This window comes from Hylaeus volcanicus, chromosome 9, assembly GCF_026283585.1.
Source record: "Hylaeus volcanicus isolate JK05 chromosome 9, UHH_iyHylVolc1.0_haploid, whole genome shotgun sequence".
NCBI classification, from domain to species: Eukaryota; Metazoa; Arthropoda; class Insecta; order Hymenoptera; family Colletidae; genus Hylaeus; species Hylaeus volcanicus.
Genome location: NC_071984.1, coordinates 2052946 through 2071388, shown reverse-complemented (window position 1 = coordinate 2071388; position 18443 = coordinate 2052946). Strand labels below are relative to the sequence as shown.

Genomic DNA, 18443 nt, shown 5'->3' with positions numbered 1-18443 from the left:
TTTATATTAAACCTCACTTGGTATGACTTAACGTTAAATTTGATCCTATTAATAAGATTTCAAGTGACCGAAATACACGCGTTTTACACAAATATATTTATACAGATATCGTTGCGATAGCTACAACACTTTTGGAAAATAAAATACACTATTGATAACTATGACAATTTGCATCTCGTATCGTTTACGCTACATCTAATTATGATCAAAGTCCTGGAGTATCACGATCATTCCAATAATATTGCAAGCGTTAGGCCACTATAGTTTTAAGGTTTCTGTTTTCGTTTAGATTACACATGCACGCACGCACACTGCTCTGTTCAGCAAAAAATATTTTTATTTTTCTTCAACTAAACGCGAGAAGAGTCACCAAATTAGAGAACAATAGTTTCATAAAATTACAATGAAAAGTTCTCGAAAACATACCAATTTCGTTGGACATTTACGATACCTCTAAAACCTTATCAATAAAGACATAGTCATTCATTATCCTTTTCCTTTTAAGGTACACCATAAAATTGCACATACATGTTTAATTAAAAGAACATTGTTAATATACATATGTACAGCAGTAATCTACTTCTTTTCTATTGTAATTAGTACGATTAAACTTGATTTTTGTAGCCAGAAACGGTCAACTAGTCACCAAAGGTCTCAAAGAGAATTAAATTTTACGAAATCAATGCTTTCATTTATTCCTGTTCAATTAATCTATTTTATCAACGAGCTAGGAATTGTATTTTATTAACGAGCAGTGATTTATATACCAATGTTCAATTACTCGACTGACGATGAATAGAGTGCATACAAATCTTATTCAAAATATGATATCCTCTTATAAACACGCTTACAAGCTTCCCACCACTTCCAAGCTCATCGACTTCTCCATTCTGTCTTTTAATTTAAGTACCTCGACGATTATTCGATCAATATAAACATCTATTATGACCAGTGTTAAATTACGACATTGTATCATCATTTAGAACAACAAGTATGTTCAAGTTTGACTTAGCTGCCACTAAGTACGCGTAATGAGAATTACACAATGGAAAGGAAGGCCATTGTACAATGTGTTTCTTAATGAGAAATATTGCAACTGCAAGCTCAGGACTAAAAAAATAAGAAAATAACAAAAGAATCTTATATATTTTGCAACGTAAATCTTTTCCGAGTTCAAACTTCCTTTGCAATCTCATCTGTACGCTCTAACACTGATCATAACGCTTCTCCAACGCTTACACTGTGTAAGTTTTGGTATTTTGTAATCGATTTTTATGTTTGGTCATTGTAAGCAATTGGTAGAACTATGAGAACGCAGCCTCTTCACTGTAGACAATTACAGACTTAAATATATAAGATATTATTATGAATAATCTTGACTGAATATCGTATTTTGTAACAGAAGCATATCAAAGAAAATAGATGTGAAAATAGATTAAAGATAACAGTACAAAATATTAATAGCTATTTTAAGCGGATATTTTTTCATTTTCTTTTTGTAAGTAAAAGCTATAAACGATAGTATTATTTAATAGTACTATTTTACAATGTTTTACGTAACCCTCGAACATGTAATATATACTTATCACAATATTTCATTCGCCGAAGCCCACATTTCTTTTTCTCTTTACTAATTATATCCGTACTTGTACAGCTATTAACATGTCAATGCCAATAGTTTATAAATTGTATCGAGAAAATCATGTAGCGTGTCTTTTTATCTTCGTTTTACAACACAATTTATTTATGATAAACATATCTGCAACTATTACTAAAAACACCCAATTACAAAAAAAACCATTTTCGATTCGATAATTAACTGCAATTAACTTTAACATATCTGCAATTATTATCATTTTTCAAACTATGATTTCTTTTTACTCCCTCTTTTTTCTCGAAAACGGAAACCAACAGGTTTCGAATATTTAAATTTTATATACTAAAAGATAAACTAGAAACATAGTACTCCTTTTAAGACACTGCTGCTTCTATAGAGTTTAACGCTTACATTTTTGTAAGTAATTATAATGTACATAATTATGTACATATACGTGTAACAACGATTATATAAGAATCGTTATTACATCGATTAAAAAATTATTTCAGAAACAAATTTTAACAAGTAATCAGTACACCCATTTATTATAATCTATACATGGCATAAAATGTGAACGATTGGATTAGATTGTGAAAAGATTTAAAAAAAACAATGAATCCATTATATTCATTCATGAGATCTTTCCATAATTGTTTAATTTAATTTCAACAAAAGCTAGTACGACGCTTAATATACAATTAATCGAACTATTTGATGCTATGAATTAAATATTTCAAGTGGCTGTTCATTGTTATGTTAAGGTCGAATACCATATAAATTATATTAATATATATATTCTTTGGATAAAATTTAAATTATGCGTGTTCATGACTTTTGCTGCACCTTGTTTTATCTCTTTTCACAACTTGGCACAAGTTTTGTCACAGATTTGCATGTTCTTATAAATATATATACGTTTTTCAACCCTTAAAACTCATTACGGGTGCATTTCGCATGATAAAATATTATCTACAGTTTATCGTTACAAAGCATATGATTACAGATCTATATGCCGGATTAAAATACAGGCTAACGGGTATAAGAAAATATTTCTCTTGGTTAGTACATCGAAAAGGACATAATTACATCGGTAATGCAAACTTTCCCTGTGTAGAGATTGTCTTGCATTTTATTATTTTGGGATATATTTCACACTTTCTAAGTTTTAACTTTCGACTCTCTCCATGTGTATGATTAATTGCAATTAACTTGGACTGCAATTGAAGAGAACAGAGGGTTTAATTAATATTTGAAGGTTCAGATGATATATAGTTTTAAGTAATTGTAATAGCATAAGGACAATATGCAAATCGTGAGGATAGAAAACCAAAAGTGACCTAACAAAATATTTTCTTTAAATGAAATGTAAAAGATGTAAGTACGATCGTTTAACAATATAAGTATAACGTGAAGGTTTCATAAATATGTACTATAAATACACCTGTAAATCATACAATACTAATTGCATTATTATGGACATATACGAAGATTTTTCAAAAGAGTAACACGTATATTACTTTATAGTGAAAACTATGACTTATGCCTTTTTTTTACTAAATGCAAGGCGACTTTATCGAAGCAAACGATTAGTATGGTGAAAAAATTAGTAATCTACAAAAATTTTTTCTCCATACGTCCACTTATGCACCTGCAGCGTCCATAAATCATAATTGATGGATCAACCTAGTCCAATTGGCGTTATGTACAAGGGAAAGGAACAATTTGGTCAGCCGGTTGATCGGTAAGTCGCTGAAGACACACCCAATGAGCCCAAAATGACAAATTCTGTTCCGACTGATCAGGATTCCCATGCTACTCCTCTCAGAAATGAAAAGTAATTTTCATCCTTGATCCTTCATCCAGATTACCTTCAATTATCCTTGCGAGCTTTCTTTTTACTCTTCTTTTGTGGTTTCGCTTCTGTCCAGGCATCTAAATCATGAACAAAAAATTAAAAATTATCGATCTATAAATTCGTCTTTTCATAATTGTTTTTATATGGAGAGATAATTACCTCCTAGTTCGTCAAAAACAGCACCACTTTTTTCTTGCACTTTGGAACTTTTCTGTTCAACATCTTCGGGAACATTTTCGTTTTCTTCGTCCTTCTGTGCTCTTTGTTCTTGAATTTTATTCTCCACCTTTGGGGTAGATGGTGTCAAGGTGGACGTGCTTTCGCTTTCAGAAACCTTCTTACCCTTCTTGGACTTTGTACTTTTTTTTTCTTCTTTCTCTACCTTTTCAATCTTGAATAAAAAGTTACACGAATTAGGATAACAAATTCTACAAGCAAAGAATTTAAAATGACGATATTTTAAGGTAGTTGTACATAAATAGATGTTCTCACCTTAAGTTGCTCTTCTTCCTTGCGATGCTCTTTTTCTTCAATTATTTCCTTATTAGAGATGGGTATAAGAATGATATCTTTAGTCTCTTTTTCTTTCAACTCTTTATTCTCTGTGTCTTTGGCAACTTTGTCTTTAATTTCAGCCTTCTCTAAGTCTTTTTGTTTAGCCACAGCTTCGTTAATTAAATCAGACTTCTTAACATTCTTCTTATTCTTCTTGGAAGGGGACTCTTCCTCTTTCTTCTTATTTTTCTTATCCTTTCTGGAATAAGCCTGCTCCCAATCCCCTAGAGTTGGAATATACAATAATCATTACTCTGCAATTATTATATTTAGATATTTAGAAAGAATCTTATAGAAACTTGCCTTCATCAAAATCTACAGGTTTCTCTTGGAACAAGTTCTTCAAGTTTTTCTTATTCTTCACCTGTTCAACCTTGTTCTCCTTACCAGCCTTTGCCGTAACCTGATCCTTCTCCTTCTTAGTTGCTGAAACTTTATTATTTTCCTGCTTCTGTTCCTTCAACTTTCCTTCGATATCCTCTGCTTTTGGAGCAGCTTTCTTCACATCTACCTTCGTGGATACAGACTTTTTAACAGGGCTGGCTTTCTCAGTTGCCACTTGGCCATTGGCAGACCTCTGTAATACATATTATTAAAATACTAACATATTCATTTTGATTTCTCAGCATTCGAGTACAAGAGACACAGAATGCAAAGTAGAAAGAGAAAAAGAGAAGAAGAAAAATCAGAGAAAACTTTGGGATTCATGGTGATATTCTCTTCGCAACAGACATACATGAACCACGTTTTAGGGGTGGAGAAAGACCCTGTTCCTCGACTAGAGATCCCAGCTGATTACAATATAATACTCCTACCATAATCAAACCATATGGAGTTAGGCATACATGGATTCATTCAGAAATAACATGCTAACCTTTTCTTTGATCTTGCTGCGTTTCTTGCTGGCGAATTTCCTGTCCACGTCGGAGCCCCCTGAGAGCTGTGCAAACGGTGGTTGCTCAGCCTTCTTGAAGCCAAAGACGAAGACGAGGATAGCGCAGAGGAGCACGACACCGACGGGCAACGCATATTGCGAGTGCTGAAGCAGCAGGGTCACGTCCATGGCGGTCGAAAGGGACGTGTCAACGCGTGCGGGACCGACGACGGAAATGAGGGACGGCAATGGAGCGACGGCGACAGCACATACGGTTACAACTCGACGATGATCGGTGGAACCGGACGCTCAACGCACACGGCACGGATCAGGGATTTCTCGCGACTCAAAACATTGCGCCCTGGCGGACAGATTGGGAATTAATGGCTGCCAGGCGGGCGCCACTCTTCGCTGACGCGGCTCTGACACTCCACTGCGGAGTCAAGTCACGGTTCATTTTAGGGATTTATCTATGTTTTCAAGATGGTTTACAAGGATGGGGATAGCTATTATACTAATGAATTGATGGTTTTTAGGTTTTAGAGGGATTGTAAAAATTGTATTTTCTGTAAATGTTTGTTTGTTTTGGGTTGAAAGTTGTGAACTTGGATGTTTCGCCGAGAGTCATTGAGCTCAATGGGTTTTACTCATTGAGTATTACTCAAAGGTTTTTACTGTGTATTACACAACTAGCAGTTCTACTCAGGGAGGCCAAACGCAAATGCGGAGAAATGGAACCACGTTTTTAGCTTTCAGTATATAGATAAAGGTTTTCTATATACTCAAAGGTTTTTAGCATTTTAGTTGGAGACATAAATCCACGTGGCGTTAGTAGGCATCACGCGCACGCGTATCTAACTTATCGATGAGTACCACCAACACAGCTATGAAAATTTCAGTGTCGGTAACCGTCGGTTTCCGTCGGTACTTGTCGTCGTTTAAAGTTCGCGAAACCGAAACATTTAAATCGCTCAAGTAATACCATGAAGCAGATATCTAATTTTAATCTAACTTTAGCAACTAGGCGGCGCGGGCGCCGGCGGGATGTTTGAAGAGGGGATGACGCTGCTTCTTCCCAAACTTCTTCCCTGCTTCTTCGCCCTCGATCGTTTGCGCACGCGGTTTAACGTTTCTCGACAAACTTTTCCACCACCATAAAACTTGCAGCCAATCAGAGACTAACTTGCTCGAAGAACAGGATATACATATGGCTACTATTATTCCCGGACGTTTCTCGTTTATAAGTACATGAAAGTATGGAGACTGATATTAATATAAAAGTCTAAAATATAGAAGACATAATGAATGTATATAAATATTCAAAACGTAATTTAAATCCGCTACGTTCAAACGCAATAGCCAATTACAAACAATTATCGATGTGAAGTATGAAACATGTGCGAAGAACTATACATGTAAAAATTGATAAATATGTATAACCCCCAATACTTTACAAAGTGTCGCTATCTAGCGACAACAGTGGGAACTATATCCACAACAAACTTGAGCATTTCGCCACGGATGGCGGTGATTAAAATGGCAAATTATCGACATTTATCGGTAGCAGTACATCTCATTCATATTTGACCCTGCCAGGCAAAATTGAATCGGTTTATTTTTCTAAAGATTTTAGTTTATATAACGATTAATGGTGGACATGATTTAAACGTGTATGTAATTAAACTGCTGCAAGTGTTAATGAAAAAGAAAATTACAATAGTACCAAGTATTCCAATACTGAACATTAAAGATATAATTGGTATTCCTGACACGATAAATTGAGGTTATTCAGCAGCAAAGGAAGGAATGAGTGGAAACTAAACAATGAATTTTGATGAAAATTGTCAAAATTACGGCGACAAGAAATACATAAGATTCAAACCTGCAGAATCGTTTGATGGGCAAAGAAATAAAATTGACGATGTGAAGAGTCAGTTAAACGTTGGGAAACATGAGGAGAAGAGGCAAGGTAATTGTTTGTTTAATTGTTATTTGTTCAGTGATTATATACCCACAATATGGAATTGATTATCGTATGACAACAATACGTGACAGCAATGACTTTGCAAAGTCTGCTAAAAGATATAAGTTAGAGTTATCTTCTTTTGATAAATTTCTGATTGCAGCAAATTTTGTAATACTTAAAAATAAGTAAGAACTTGAGACTATCCCCATGAAGCATTATTTTACCTAAAAATCTTGGCTTTTGATTTTTCATTCAAGTCATATAATTATTATTATTATTATTCAAGCACCAACCAATACAATTATGTCTTATCCTGATTGTAGGTGTGTCCCTGACTAAATTTCTACGAACAGAGTTAACCAGAGGATATCAATTAGAATATGACGAAGAGAGATTCTCTGCAAGGAGGGAGAAGATTTATTCTTTTATCAAAATTCCAAGAGAATTGGAAAAGTTCATGATTTATGGCTTCCTACAAGTAAGGAGAGTCCTAAAATATTTTTCTCTATTAAATGTATAAATAAAATTAACACAAACGTAATTTTGTTTTACAGTGTGCAGACTCCTTTCTCTTTGTTTATACATTTTTACCATTAAGATTCATTATGGCATTATGGGCAATAGTTACAAGATATCTCTGGCACTGTTTAGGGTAAAATTTCAAATAGAATTTTCAGAAACTTTTTGTATAATACATCTCGTATAATATTAATTTATAATTTAGAAAGAGGGAAACCTTAAAAATCGGAGAGAGGCACTTGAGACCAGCAGAGATCTGTGATCTCTTGAAGGGAATTTTAGTGATCAGTTGTTGGGCAGCCACGTGGAAGGTTGATACTTCTATGATGTACCACTTGGTAAAGAGCCAATCTGTAATAAAACTGTACATATTTTATAACATGCTGGAAGTTGGCGACAGACTGTTCAGTGCTTTTGGTCAAGACACTATAGATGCCCTTTTGTGGACTGCAACAGAACCTAGATCCAAGACACAAGCAGGATCTCAGAATTTGGGTACCTTGCCACATTTGCTGTTCGCTGTTGCTTATGTTCGTATCCTTTAATTAATGCAAATATACGAAAAGAAATATTTCAATATTAATGGATATATTTTCCTACATGTTGCTTATTTTTGAAGTATTGCACAGCATATTGGTACTTTTCCAAGCAACCACTTTGAACGTCGCGATAAACAGTAGTAATAAAGCTTTACTTACTATAATGATGTCTAATAACGTAAGTAAATGCTTGAATTCATGTGTTCTTATTAAAAAAGTATATCTTTTCATTTATCACAAGCAGAGTAACTCAATGTAAACTTATGTTTCAGTTCGTTGAGTTGAAAGGCTCCGTCTTTAAGAAATTCGACAAAAACAATCTCTTTCAACTATCATGCGCGGACGTGAGGGAACGTTTCCACTTAATGATGCTTCTTCTGGCTGTAAATCTGCAGACGATGAAAGAGTACGCATGGAAAGCTGAACGACTCGCAGTACTCTTGCCAGACTGTATAATCTTGTTGTTCGCTGAAATGCTTGTAGACTGGGTAGGTAATCAAATATACCAAGTGTACTGATCCATAGGGAATCGAGTAACTTTTTAAATTTGATTAATCCTCCCGTTTTATCTGTTGCAGGTGAAACATGCGTTCATAACTCGTTTCAACGAGCTTCGTTCCACAGTCTACACAGACTATACTATCAGTCTGGCGTACGACATGGCCCAAACTCGCCAAGAAACCGCTTTCTCGGACCCCTCGGATTTGGTCGCCCGCAGGATGGGTTTCATTCCTCTCCCCTTGGGTGTTGCAATAGGAAAAGTGCTTTGCACCACCGTCACACCGCCAGTGAAGCCAGCGAACATAATTTTGTTGCTTCTAGCATACCTAATTTTAGTAGCGTTAAGAATTCTAAATAGCGTGGTGATTCTTGGTACGGCGTGCGATTTGATTTCGTCGCATTCCAAGGATTCCGACGACAGGACAACATCTTTGACTAATATCGACGAGAAAAAACCAAATTTAGCCACTGCAATGTTTTCCAATAGCGCGATTAGTTTGAATAACGTTTGCTTGAACGAGACTATTTTGAAAGAGGAGGTGCAAGGAGATAAGGACCAAGTTAGCAAAGAAATTTCCTAGTGAAAATTATTATTTTTATTGATGATAGTTACGATTATTTTGCAATAAAAATTCCTTTATACAAAACGAACTTGTATACATGTAAGTTTGACTACTCGAAATGTGTAGTAATAAGTATCCAGTATTTGTTAGGATTACTATTGTAAAATACTTTTGTTGACAGAATTTAGAAAATTATTGTTTCAAGTGCAGAACGTTTTATATATTAATTAACAGTTGTAATATTGTTCTCTTATGGTAAGGCAGCAGTACAAATTTTATTATTTTATTTTTTCTAAGACTCCACACATTCAGTATGGAGAATTTGTACATTGTTATTGCATTGTTATACCGATAAGGAGGAAACGGTGAGGATACTAATTGACTAGTCTCAGTAGAGGAGAATCAAAAACTTGAATTCAGTTAATCAGCAAGTACACGAAGGATCGATAAAGATATTTCTTTACGATACTTTCTGGTTTCTTGAAATGTTAACGATCAATCTTTTTGTTACTACAATATTCTCCTAATATGCTGTATTATATGCGTATCGAAAGTATTTTTATACGCACATTGGCCCCATGGGATATTTTTAAACGCAACGAATGGTTATAGTTCGATACCTTTGAATCAGTGACAAATAAGTATAAATAACATATGTATTTATGTTTATTCGATGGAAAGACAAATAAAAAGACTTTGAAAAAACATGAAATAATAAAATTTGCATTTTTTTTACACGCCCCTCTCTTTAATTTCAATGAAAATCATACCAAATGTATTTGTAATTATTATAGATGAGGTAATCGTTAATTTGATTAAAATAACAATTACATAATGTCATATAATGCTTTAAATATATTTGATGTATAATAACAAATATCGTTTTGCACATGTCATCACAGACTAGGTTTAATTTCACATAAAAAATTTTGTAGCCACAACTCTAGTATAAAATAATATATGTATAACAATGTATATTTATGGAATGCAAACTATCGACTATATTTAAAACAAGAGGAATGTATACATTTCAATCACATTTAACAATTATTCACATTCGCGAAGCTCCAAAAATTTCTCGATTTCAATATTCTCTAACTTCGTTTGTTTAGCTCAATCTTTCCAATATAATTCAAACCTCGAACAACGATAATCTTCCTAGTGCTGCTTTATATAGAGCTTTGGTAAACATTCGAGTATTTATCTGGACGAATTTTAATTACAACAACGCTGAAACGTTTTCTTAATTCAGCATCGCGATCAGGAGGCGTTTCCACTCAGCGGTACAATCGCTCTGGAAGCAAAGAAGACACAGGTGTTTTTGTTTTACGCTTTAAAACAAACGGATAGCTCGCTGTACACGTGCAGCTTTATTATAAACAATTATAGATGGTACAATAGAGTGGAATGGGTATTATCAACATTTATGTTAGAGATTCCCGTGTTTTGGCGTTCGTAAATAAAATATACGCGTTCCCTTCCATGACTCATTAATTCAAAAGTGCGATCAGAAGCCGCTTAAATTCTTCGCTGCAGTCACTCTGGAAATGCAAGCAGAATCGTGGGAAAAATTAAAGCGATGTTAATGTGAAATAGAGTAAATATTATTGTATTTATGTATATAAATGTCAGTATACACGCATGCACGCACATTGAAGAGATTCTTAATTAGTAGAATGTAGAATTAGTTGGTTGGTTCGCGAATTAATCATTGATTAATATTTCAACATGTCATTTTTAATAACAACAAAAAGAGTGATTAATATCATTTATTACTCGTTCGGTCTCACAGAGACTAATTTTTGCAGATCTGTCGACGAAAGAAAAAATGCAATACCGTAATCACCAAGTATCGCTCTAATTTAAAACAGTGAAATAATTTTAATCGTCTACAAAGCTTATCTTAAATAATTATCCCTAGTATTAAAGTGTGATACGAAAAAAAAAAGAGGCTGTCGAACATAAAATGCGTTCATCCAAGTAAGGCAAGCAAGAGCCTCTTGTAGTCCCCCGAGCAGTCATCCTGAAATTCATGGAAAATCATGGACAGCCAAGGTATGGTACGATAAAAGTTAAATACCAGATTGTGTAGGCAATTAAGGTAAGTGTGCATAGTTAATTAAATGGAAGAATTGAATGCGCATCAACTTACGTCGATGTCGCCTGCGAGGGACTGGCCATAGATTCTTTGATAGGTGTCTTTGATGTCTCCTAGATCGATCTCTGATCGTGCTACGATTATGCGAATTAAGGTTGTGTCGTCAGTGCCTAGGCCACGCATTGCTTTGTATAGGCGTTCCGCGAAGTAGCCAGTCTTGTCGCGGGTACATTTCACTAAATAAAAAAGATAATACAATAACTATTAGATATTGATCACTCGTGGAGATCGTACTTATTTCAAGTATGATATTAATATTCCCTACCCACTGCAAGATAACCATCTTCGAGGGATCCTGAGAATTCCCTTCTGATGGCGTCCTCGAGACTGTTCCCAGAGAGACGTTCGTACTCCTTGAAAATCTTTCTCAATTGAGGGAAGCTTTTAGTAATGAGGATAGCATTGAATGTACTCTCGTCTGTTCCCCATTGGCCTTCGCCAGCTTCTAGGAGTCTCTCAGCGTCAGCTATTGCAGCTTCTTCGTCGACGTCTGAGTTCTCGTTTCTGTTGGCCTTTGAACATAATGCAAAGAACCCTTAATAATTAACTAGTACATCCAAGTACATCAAACAAGTTATCCAAATAGTATCCATTATTACGATAGCTACATTAAAAGTTGCTTACACAGCAGAGAGAGACCAGTAGCCTCTTAAAATGGCCAGAAGTATCGCTCTTCAGATCATCCTCCAGCTCATTTCCATACACTGCGAATAAATATTAAAGAATGCAAGTTTAGAATCTATCCAAATGAGATTATACATGAATAACGCTAACATGAAATGGACAAGTACGCTTACAATCTTTGTAAACAGCAGATATGGTCTTAACTCCGTAGTTACTAAGCGACGCTAGCACCTCAATCAGGGCACCTTCGTCCGTGCCCATTCCAGAAATTGCTTTATGAAGCTCTTTGGCATAGAATTCTGGCAAGGGCGTCATTAATGCCAAGATGGCATTCTCGAAATTGCCACCCAGTTCTGATTTTAATTCAGAGATTAAGTCCTTTCCATACATTGTCTTGAATTTATCTGCTATCTCGAGACGCTGAACGATGCCACGATGGGCGAGGACGTCGACAATAGTCTGTTCGTCTGTGCCAAAGCCCTTCATGGCGGTTCTAAGGAGGGCTGCATCTTCCTCTGGGTTGAAGGGATCCGCAGGGTACACTGTTGGTGTGCACTAAAGCAAACATGTATCATATTAAATATATTATATATTAGATTTAATGCTTTAAATCTTATATATTTATAAAAATCTAGATTACTTTAATAATTTACATACTACTTTCACTGTGAAAAATTGTGTACAATAAAAAGTTTCAGTAAGAAGTGATACTGAATCGTGCTTGGGGAACTCTTTATGTAAATTACTGATTCTGGAATAAACGTATCATTTAATGAATATGTTTCATCTTGTTCTTGGAATTAAATCATGTAATATATACACGGTTGGAATGAGTCATTGTGAAATTGCGTCATACTTTTTTATTTATTCTGCACACACCGCCTATGCAGAACATCAATTTTAATTATTCCTAGTAGCAGAGTATGTAAGTAAAACAAACGCATAAGACTGAACAAAAAAAAATGATGATTACCTGCACGTGATAGTACTGGCTGGCAGACATCTTCAAAAGGGCTGAAAAATAAGTATTACGTTAAACAATAAAGTATTTAAATAATTCTATTCTATTATAATTATATTTGTTTTCTCTGACTAAAGTGATAATGTTTGAATTTCTTTATTTTGCGCCGTCATGACGTCACAACTTTCAAGGTCACGATCCATCGCGATCGAACCAGTGACGCTCCTGATAATATAATTTCAAACTCTCGCTATTTAGGTCAAAGCTTTCAACCCTTCACTCTTTCGCTACGGCGCCGGCGGTTCCGCCAGAGTGTCGGGTATATCCTGCGATCGAAAGGAAAGGGTTAATGTTCAAATTTACGCTACAACAGCTCGAGATCATACAAAATAAATTTGTATTCAGGATACGTCCAACTTTATGGTTACAAAAAGAGAAATTGATTTGCAAAGAATTATTTATTTGAATTATATAGAAACGTGTAATAAAATTGATATTAAAAGGAAACGATATTCAGAACCTGGGAGACTAGAATTGAACGATACAGATGAATTATAACGCCTATAGACTGCTGATTTCGTATCAGGCTTTGGTACCGTTAAACCAGCAATGATCTCATCGTCTAGCGCTATAATACGTCGAAAAACAACGGTTGAACAATTTTAGAATGAAGTATCGATACCAGGAAGCCTGCCAAGATGCTGTATAGCGATTCCAAAGTTTGTATTGATTGGTAACGAAGAAGAAACTGTCCAGGGTGTGGCTTCTACCTTGTTTGAAGTAATGGTAGATCTTGTTCAATCCTCTGTTGGATTCCACGCGTTCTTCGCTGTTCGCGACTGACTAAAGGAAAGTGGGAGAACCAGGGAGAACTGGCTGTCTGAGTATCGTCATGGACATTCTTTGGTGGGAGAATCGAGTCTGGCCAATGTGTATACTTACGTGAATGGTATAGGAAATGTTCGACAACGCGACAGAGTATGCGATTATATATTTGCGCGTTCCTGAGCACAGCAAGCGTAGCGTACACGATTTTGCGACTGTAATTAATTACCTTTAAGGCGTGGCGATGCCGACAAATAACAATAAATTGTTGTAACAGCTAGATTCCCTTATACAAAGCTTCTTAGCATCATACATACCCTACAAAACATTCAAAACATTGTCAGCACTCGCCTCATACACGTTCATCGCTTTATCTAATCATTTATTGACTTACCACAGATTATTGATGCATTTCTACGCACACAGTATAAAGTATGGATCATTAGCAAGCTTCAAGGACCGGTCTCCTTATGATTGTCATTATTATTACCCAGTTATTAACGTTTTTTTAATAGTTCGTATATGTCAAATTTAAATTTCCTATCCGTGGCGCCATCTAGCGGACTGCCGCCGAAGCTCCGGATAAGTATTAGAACAGCTCGGGAGGTATACGCTTGAAACTGAGCGAGAGAGAAAGTAAAACAGAGGGGTCAAACATTCAGGGATTAATTACAAATTAATTACGATCGGCTGGGGAAATTGGAGCACATGGCACTTAAAGTTTGAACCTTCAGCAAGGTCTCGTGTAAATTACAGGTTGCTCGAATAGTTATTAACAACACTAGAGCAATAATAAGCGATCGACAAACGAAGAGCTCTTCGCCGATTCTGTGATCCTAGTATCCGGAGCTTTTGGCGACACTCCGCAGGCTGGCGCCACTGGTGGCAAATTTAAATTTTGACATATACCGACCATTAAGAAAACGTTAATAACAATTGACTAACAATGAGAATCGGAAGGATACAGGTCCTTGGTGGTTGCTAATGATCCATATTTTATATCAGGTGTGTAAGAATTCGTCAATTATCTTTGATAAGTTAATAAATAATCAAATGAGGCGAATATTAACGATGTCGTAAACGTGTTCTGGCACAAGGATTTGTTGATAATTGTTTAATAGCAATCAGAATAGGAAGAAAATCAGTCCTTGAACGTTGTTGGTGATCTATACGTTATTTATTTGTTTATAGAAGAATACATGTAGTAGGGAAAGCTTGGAGGCTTTAATTTTTGAATAATGAAATATATTTGCACCAACATTTATACGAAACATTGATATCTTGAAAGTGTAATAAAGATTAACTGCCACCTCAACACCGTAAATGAATTAGGAAAAACAGAAAGTCTATCAATATTGCGGTAGGAGATAAAAGTCCTCTGATACACATAAGTAGATCATTTTGTATCTACAATATACCAAAGAAAAACGTCGATTATTTCTTTCCTTTAATTAACTTGGTTCTTTTCTCAGATTCCTGAGCAATGGAAACATCATGGCAATTCATTAGACTATACACTTCAAATTCTATCGACCACATGTAAGTACACATAAATTAACATGATTCAATGGAAATATACTAGAATGTCTCTAAGAATAAGTATCTGAATAATCTAGTCAGACTTGGAAGTATAAAGCATTAACATCTCATGTTCTGTTTTAGCCTAATGATTCAATGTACACAGGAGTCTACCAACACACAAAGAACTTGTACCTCAAAGATTCCCAAAGGATATAAAAATCCAGATACATAACGAATAACTAAATCAACATGGTTTAATGAAAATATATGAAGACTACATCCGAGTGATCCAATTAGACTTGGAATAGCAAAGGATTAAGATTCCATATTCTTTCTTTCCAAAGAGTATTAAAGGCATACATACTTGATAAACAATTCAGTGCCATTATTCCTTACCTTTTCACTACACCGAACCACTGAACCAAAGCACCTTCCACTATATCACTATCTAATTGTAAGTAAATTACTTGCTAGCCTTAGAAGCAAGAAATAAAAGCCAGACGAATGATAGAAGTTTATACTGGTCGCAGAATCACGGTACGAATTATATAAACAAGAGGAAAGAAGTCCCCTGGTGGGGGCCAAGAGGTATACTCTGGTATACTCTCGACTGTGACGTGGAAACAAAGTGCGCAAGTTGGCATAAGCGATGCGAAAAGAATGGAGAGTGGCGACAAACGTTCGTCGACCGCCGCTGTATGAGATCGGCGTTAAATAAGGACAAGGTGATGGTCGTATGACTCACGACGCAGTTTGGGTCATCGTTGAGCTATTCACTGATTGCGAGACCTCGGGGTTCGTCGAATGAATGATACGATACAGGAACGAACGTAACGGCATTGCTGACTCGCTTAGCAACTATTTCTCACGCGATGGACGGTATTACTGACGACGTAATCGTCAGCAAACGCATTTCCTGCATTTGTTTGTTAGGGAACTGCGGAACATCGGCCTGGAGATTAAATAGATTTGGACACGAGTATGATATTATAAATATAGAGTATAATAGTTGTTGCGATGGTTCTCTCACGAGTGCAATTAAATTCGGAAACGAAACGTGGACAAAAGTTCTGGGATCCTCGAAACGAAACGTATGAATTCCTCGAATGATATGCTTCCTATTTGAGTGAAGACCATTTCTTGAAGCACCTAATTATTGGAAAAATAAAATTAGTACGTATACAACTACGTGCCGTTACGATATAGTTGTTAGTAGTAAATATTTTGGTGACAGGGTTAAATTTTGAAATAATATTAAACGACTATTAGCGATGTGTTTTATGCGATGGGAATCGTTATCTCTTGTGACTGTTACTTTCATAAATATTATCGAGCACTTACCATTCGTGCGACATGTTCAGCCTCCTCTCTATCGATGACTGCAGGATCATCCTGATCATTCCCTGTTAGTCTTTGCGTAGCCTCGATTAAATCGTCGATTGAAATTTGATTATCGCCGTCAAAGTCTGGAGACAGAGAAAAATATATCCAAGTTTACGTTCGAGTTTAGTCGCCTTGAAAGAGTGTCGTTTTACAACAAGAAAAAAAATTAAAAATTCATGTTAATAATTAGCCTTGATAATAGATGTTTTTTTATCGTTGCAGTTGGAAATGCTACGAGATTATTACCGAAAATAGAAAATGCCCAGGCAGCACGAGCCTCGTCGTCGGCATTTTCAGAGAAAGCTGAGCACAGGTCCAAAACGTCTTCGAGGGACAGGTGTCGATCATTTTTGGAGGAGAAAACTCGATATATCGAGTCGCGAAATGGACTGCACTGAAAGCAATTCCATAATCACTACTCGCTGCTTACTACGAGTGGCGAGTAAAAATAATAATGAAAATGTTCGTTGAACGTAACAATTAAAACGATACTCGACTTACTCGAATTTCTGGGAACACCGTCTCGATTTGGTCTGTAGAGAAACGATGTTGAAGATCCTCGCGAAGTATCCCTGGCTCTATGTTATCGAGCAGCTTGGCAATACTGAAAAAACAATGAGCTTTGAAGATAAAATAGATGAGAATTAATTGAATTATTATTAAGTTGTATTCGAAGGAGTGTTTGGAATTGTTTAATTGTATCGCTCACTATTGTATCTGGTTTTTCGTCAAGTATGTCAATTCAGCATAAGTCTGAACCGATTCCTCGTTAAGAATATTGTTTTTCGACCACACGTTTCCCATGGCGATGCACAAACAATCAACTGTCAAACGCGAGGATATCAATGTAATTATCAATGTAACGATAACTGTTATCTCTCTTGGAGAGAATCTCGTATATCATCATCCTAATTCTATTTTACTGATAAACGTCATTCGAGTATCAATTCCCTTTCGAACGATCTTGCATATGACTAATTTAAATAGAAAATCTCAGTTAACGTCCAAGATCAATTTCTTTTTTTATTTCTGACTTTCATTGATTTCTATTATCCTGTTTCTTGGTTACACCTTATTTTGTACAGAATTGCAGTAGTGTAGTAGCGTGGAAACAAATATATTTACATTGGTTGCATCTGATTTTACATGGAATTGTAGTAATATTACTTTTTTGTAGCTTTGTATACACCTTACATTTACTGCTTTTATTTATACTTAACTAGCCTGCCCTTTGAAACTTTTCGGTATTTTCCCGCTATTTTCGCTCAAATGAGTAGCCATCTAGCGGCGAATACACCAAACTATTCTCGGAGTCTGATCAGCGCCTCTATCGGGAAAACGCTCAAGTTTGTCCTCGATAGTTTCTTTTTTCTCCGCTAGATGGCGCCATTTATATTGTTTTCTTTACCGACACGTGTCCCTTTCGAACGATCCTGCATATGACTAATTTAAATAGAAAATCTCAGTTAACGTCCAAGATCAATTTCTTTTTTTATTTCTGACTTTCATTGATTTCTATTATCCTGTTTCTTGGTTACACCTTATTTTGTACAGAATTGCAGTAGCGTAGTAGCGTGGAAACAAATATATTTACATTGGTTGCATCTGATTTTACATGGAATTGTAGTAGTATTACTTTTTTGTAGCTTTGTATACACCTTACATTTACTGCTTTTATTTATACTTAACTAGCCTGCCCTTTGAAACTTTTCGGTATTTTCCCGCTATTTTCGCTCAAATGAGTAGCCATCTAGCGGCGAATATACCAAACTATTCTCGGAGTCTGATCAGCGCCTCTATCGGGAAAACGCTCAAGTTTGTCCTCGATAGTTTCTTTTTCCGCCGCTAGATCGTTTTACCCTATGTTTTCTTTATCGACACGTGTCGGTAAAGAAAACAATATAAATGGCGCCATCTTTTCCCGAGTTCAATTTTCCCGCCAGAAATTGGTATCGCCCATTCACGGAGTCTGATCAGCGCCTCTATCGGGAAAACGCTCAAG

At 35.8% G+C, this 18443-nt stretch overlaps 4 protein-coding genes and 1 long non-coding RNA gene across 9 annotated transcripts; 2 read left to right on the top strand and 3 right to left on the bottom strand.

The window, feature by feature from the left end:
• Positions 1-77: 77 nt before the first annotated feature.
• On the bottom strand, positions 78-5260 carry LOC128882032 (nucleolar protein 58-like). Its single transcript, XM_054133593.1, has 5 exons — positions 4882-5260; positions 4311-4584; positions 3945-4231; positions 3612-3843; positions 78-3529 (listed from the first exon to the last, which is right to left on the bottom strand). The coding sequence occupies exons 1-5, from the start codon at positions 5068-5070 to the stop codon at positions 3468-3470; spliced, it is 1044 nt and encodes a 347-aa protein (XP_053989568.1). The 5' UTR covers positions 5071-5260; the 3' UTR covers positions 78-3467.
• Positions 5261-6453: 1193 nt separating this feature from the next.
• On the top strand, positions 6454-9661 carry LOC128881789 (protein TAPT1 homolog). Its single transcript, XM_054133108.1, has 7 exons — positions 6454-6850; positions 7171-7325; positions 7402-7499; positions 7572-7900; positions 7986-8083; positions 8178-8393; positions 8484-9661. The coding sequence occupies exons 1-7, from the start codon at positions 6706-6708 to the stop codon at positions 8985-8987; spliced, it is 1545 nt and encodes a 514-aa protein (XP_053989083.1). The 5' UTR covers positions 6454-6705; the 3' UTR covers positions 8988-9661.
• A 145-nt stretch (positions 9662-9806) lies between these two features.
• On the bottom strand, positions 9807-15597 carry LOC128881790 (annexin B9-like). 5 transcript variants are annotated; one of them, XM_054133110.1, is made up of 7 exons: positions 13483-13603; positions 12725-12765; positions 11925-12306; positions 11752-11831; positions 11393-11639; positions 11122-11303; positions 9807-10263 (listed from the first exon to the last, which is right to left on the bottom strand). In XM_054133110.1, exons 2-7 carry the CDS (start codon positions 12752-12754, stop codon positions 10213-10215), a joined length of 972 nt encoding a protein of 323 aa, XP_053989085.1. In that variant the 5' UTR covers positions 12755-12765; positions 13483-13603; the 3' UTR covers positions 9807-10212. The 5 variants fall into 5 exon arrangements, with proteins under 5 accessions (XP_053989085.1, XP_053989087.1, XP_053989084.1 ...); XM_054133112.1 differs by lacking the exons at positions 9807-10263; positions 13483-13603 and adding exons at positions 10321-10510; positions 15455-15597; XM_054133109.1 differs by lacking the exon at positions 9807-10263 and adding an exon at positions 10321-10510.
• Positions 13748-17287, bottom strand: LOC128881791 (calcium and integrin-binding protein 1-like). The gene is made up of 6 exons (XM_054133114.1): positions 17151-17287; positions 16943-17045; positions 16688-16835; positions 16400-16524; positions 16089-16207; positions 13748-13855 (listed from the first exon to the last, which is right to left on the bottom strand). Exons 1-5 carry the CDS (start codon positions 17243-17245, stop codon positions 16097-16099), a joined length of 582 nt encoding a protein of 193 aa, XP_053989089.1. The 5' UTR covers positions 17246-17287; the 3' UTR covers positions 13748-13855; positions 16089-16096.
• LOC128881792 (uncharacterized) lies at positions 15798-17592 on the top strand. Its single transcript, XR_008458172.1, has 2 exons — positions 15798-16231; positions 16664-17592. It is a non-coding gene; the product is annotated as an uncharacterized LOC128881792 (long non-coding RNA).
• The last annotated feature ends 851 nt before the right edge of the window (positions 17593-18443 follow it).

Coding starts and splice junctions, on each gene's coding strand:
- LOC128882032 (XM_054133593.1), bottom strand. CDS start 5,070: ATGGACGTGACCCTGCTGCTTCAGCACTCGCAATATGCGTTGCCCGTC. Junction 4,232..4,310: donor ACCTGTAGATTTTGATGAAG/GCAAGTTTCTAT, acceptor TTCCAACTCTAG/GGGATTGGGAGCAGGCTTAT. Junction 3,530..3,611: donor TGTTTTTGACGAACTAGGAG/GTAATTATCTCT, acceptor TTCATGATTTAG/ATGCCTGGACAGAAGCGAAA.
- LOC128881790 (XM_054133112.1), bottom strand. CDS start 12,754: ATGTCTGCCAGCCAGTACTATCACGTGCAG. Junction 12,307..12,724: donor GCCAGTACTATCACGTGCAG/GTAATCATCATT, acceptor TGTTTGCTTTAG/TGCACACCAACAGTGTACCC. Junction 11,640..11,751: donor TACTGGTCTCTCTCTGCTGT/GTAAGCAACTTT, acceptor TTATGTTCAAAG/GCCAACAGAAACGAGAACTC.
- LOC128881789 (XM_054133108.1), top strand. CDS start 6,706: ATGAATTTTGATGAAAATTGTCAAAATTACGGCGACAAGAAATACATA. Junction 6,851..7,170: donor ACATGAGGAGAAGAGGCAAG/GTAATTGTTTGT, acceptor TCCTGATTGTAG/GTGTGTCCCTGACTAAATTT. Junction 7,901..7,985: donor GTTCGCTGTTGCTTATGTTC/GTATCCTTTAAT, acceptor TTATTTTTGAAG/TATTGCACAGCATATTGGTA.
- LOC128881791 (XM_054133114.1), bottom strand. CDS start 17,245: ATGGGAAACGTGTGGTCGAAAAACAATATTCTTAACGAGGAATCGGTT. Junction 17,046..17,150: donor ACGAAAAACCAGATACAATA/GTGAGCGATACA, acceptor TTGTTTTTTCAG/TATTGCCAAGCTGCTCGATA. Junction 16,208..16,399: donor CTGAACATGTCGCACGAATG/GTAAGTGCTCGA, acceptor TCCAATAATTAG/GTGCTTCAAGAAATGGTCTT.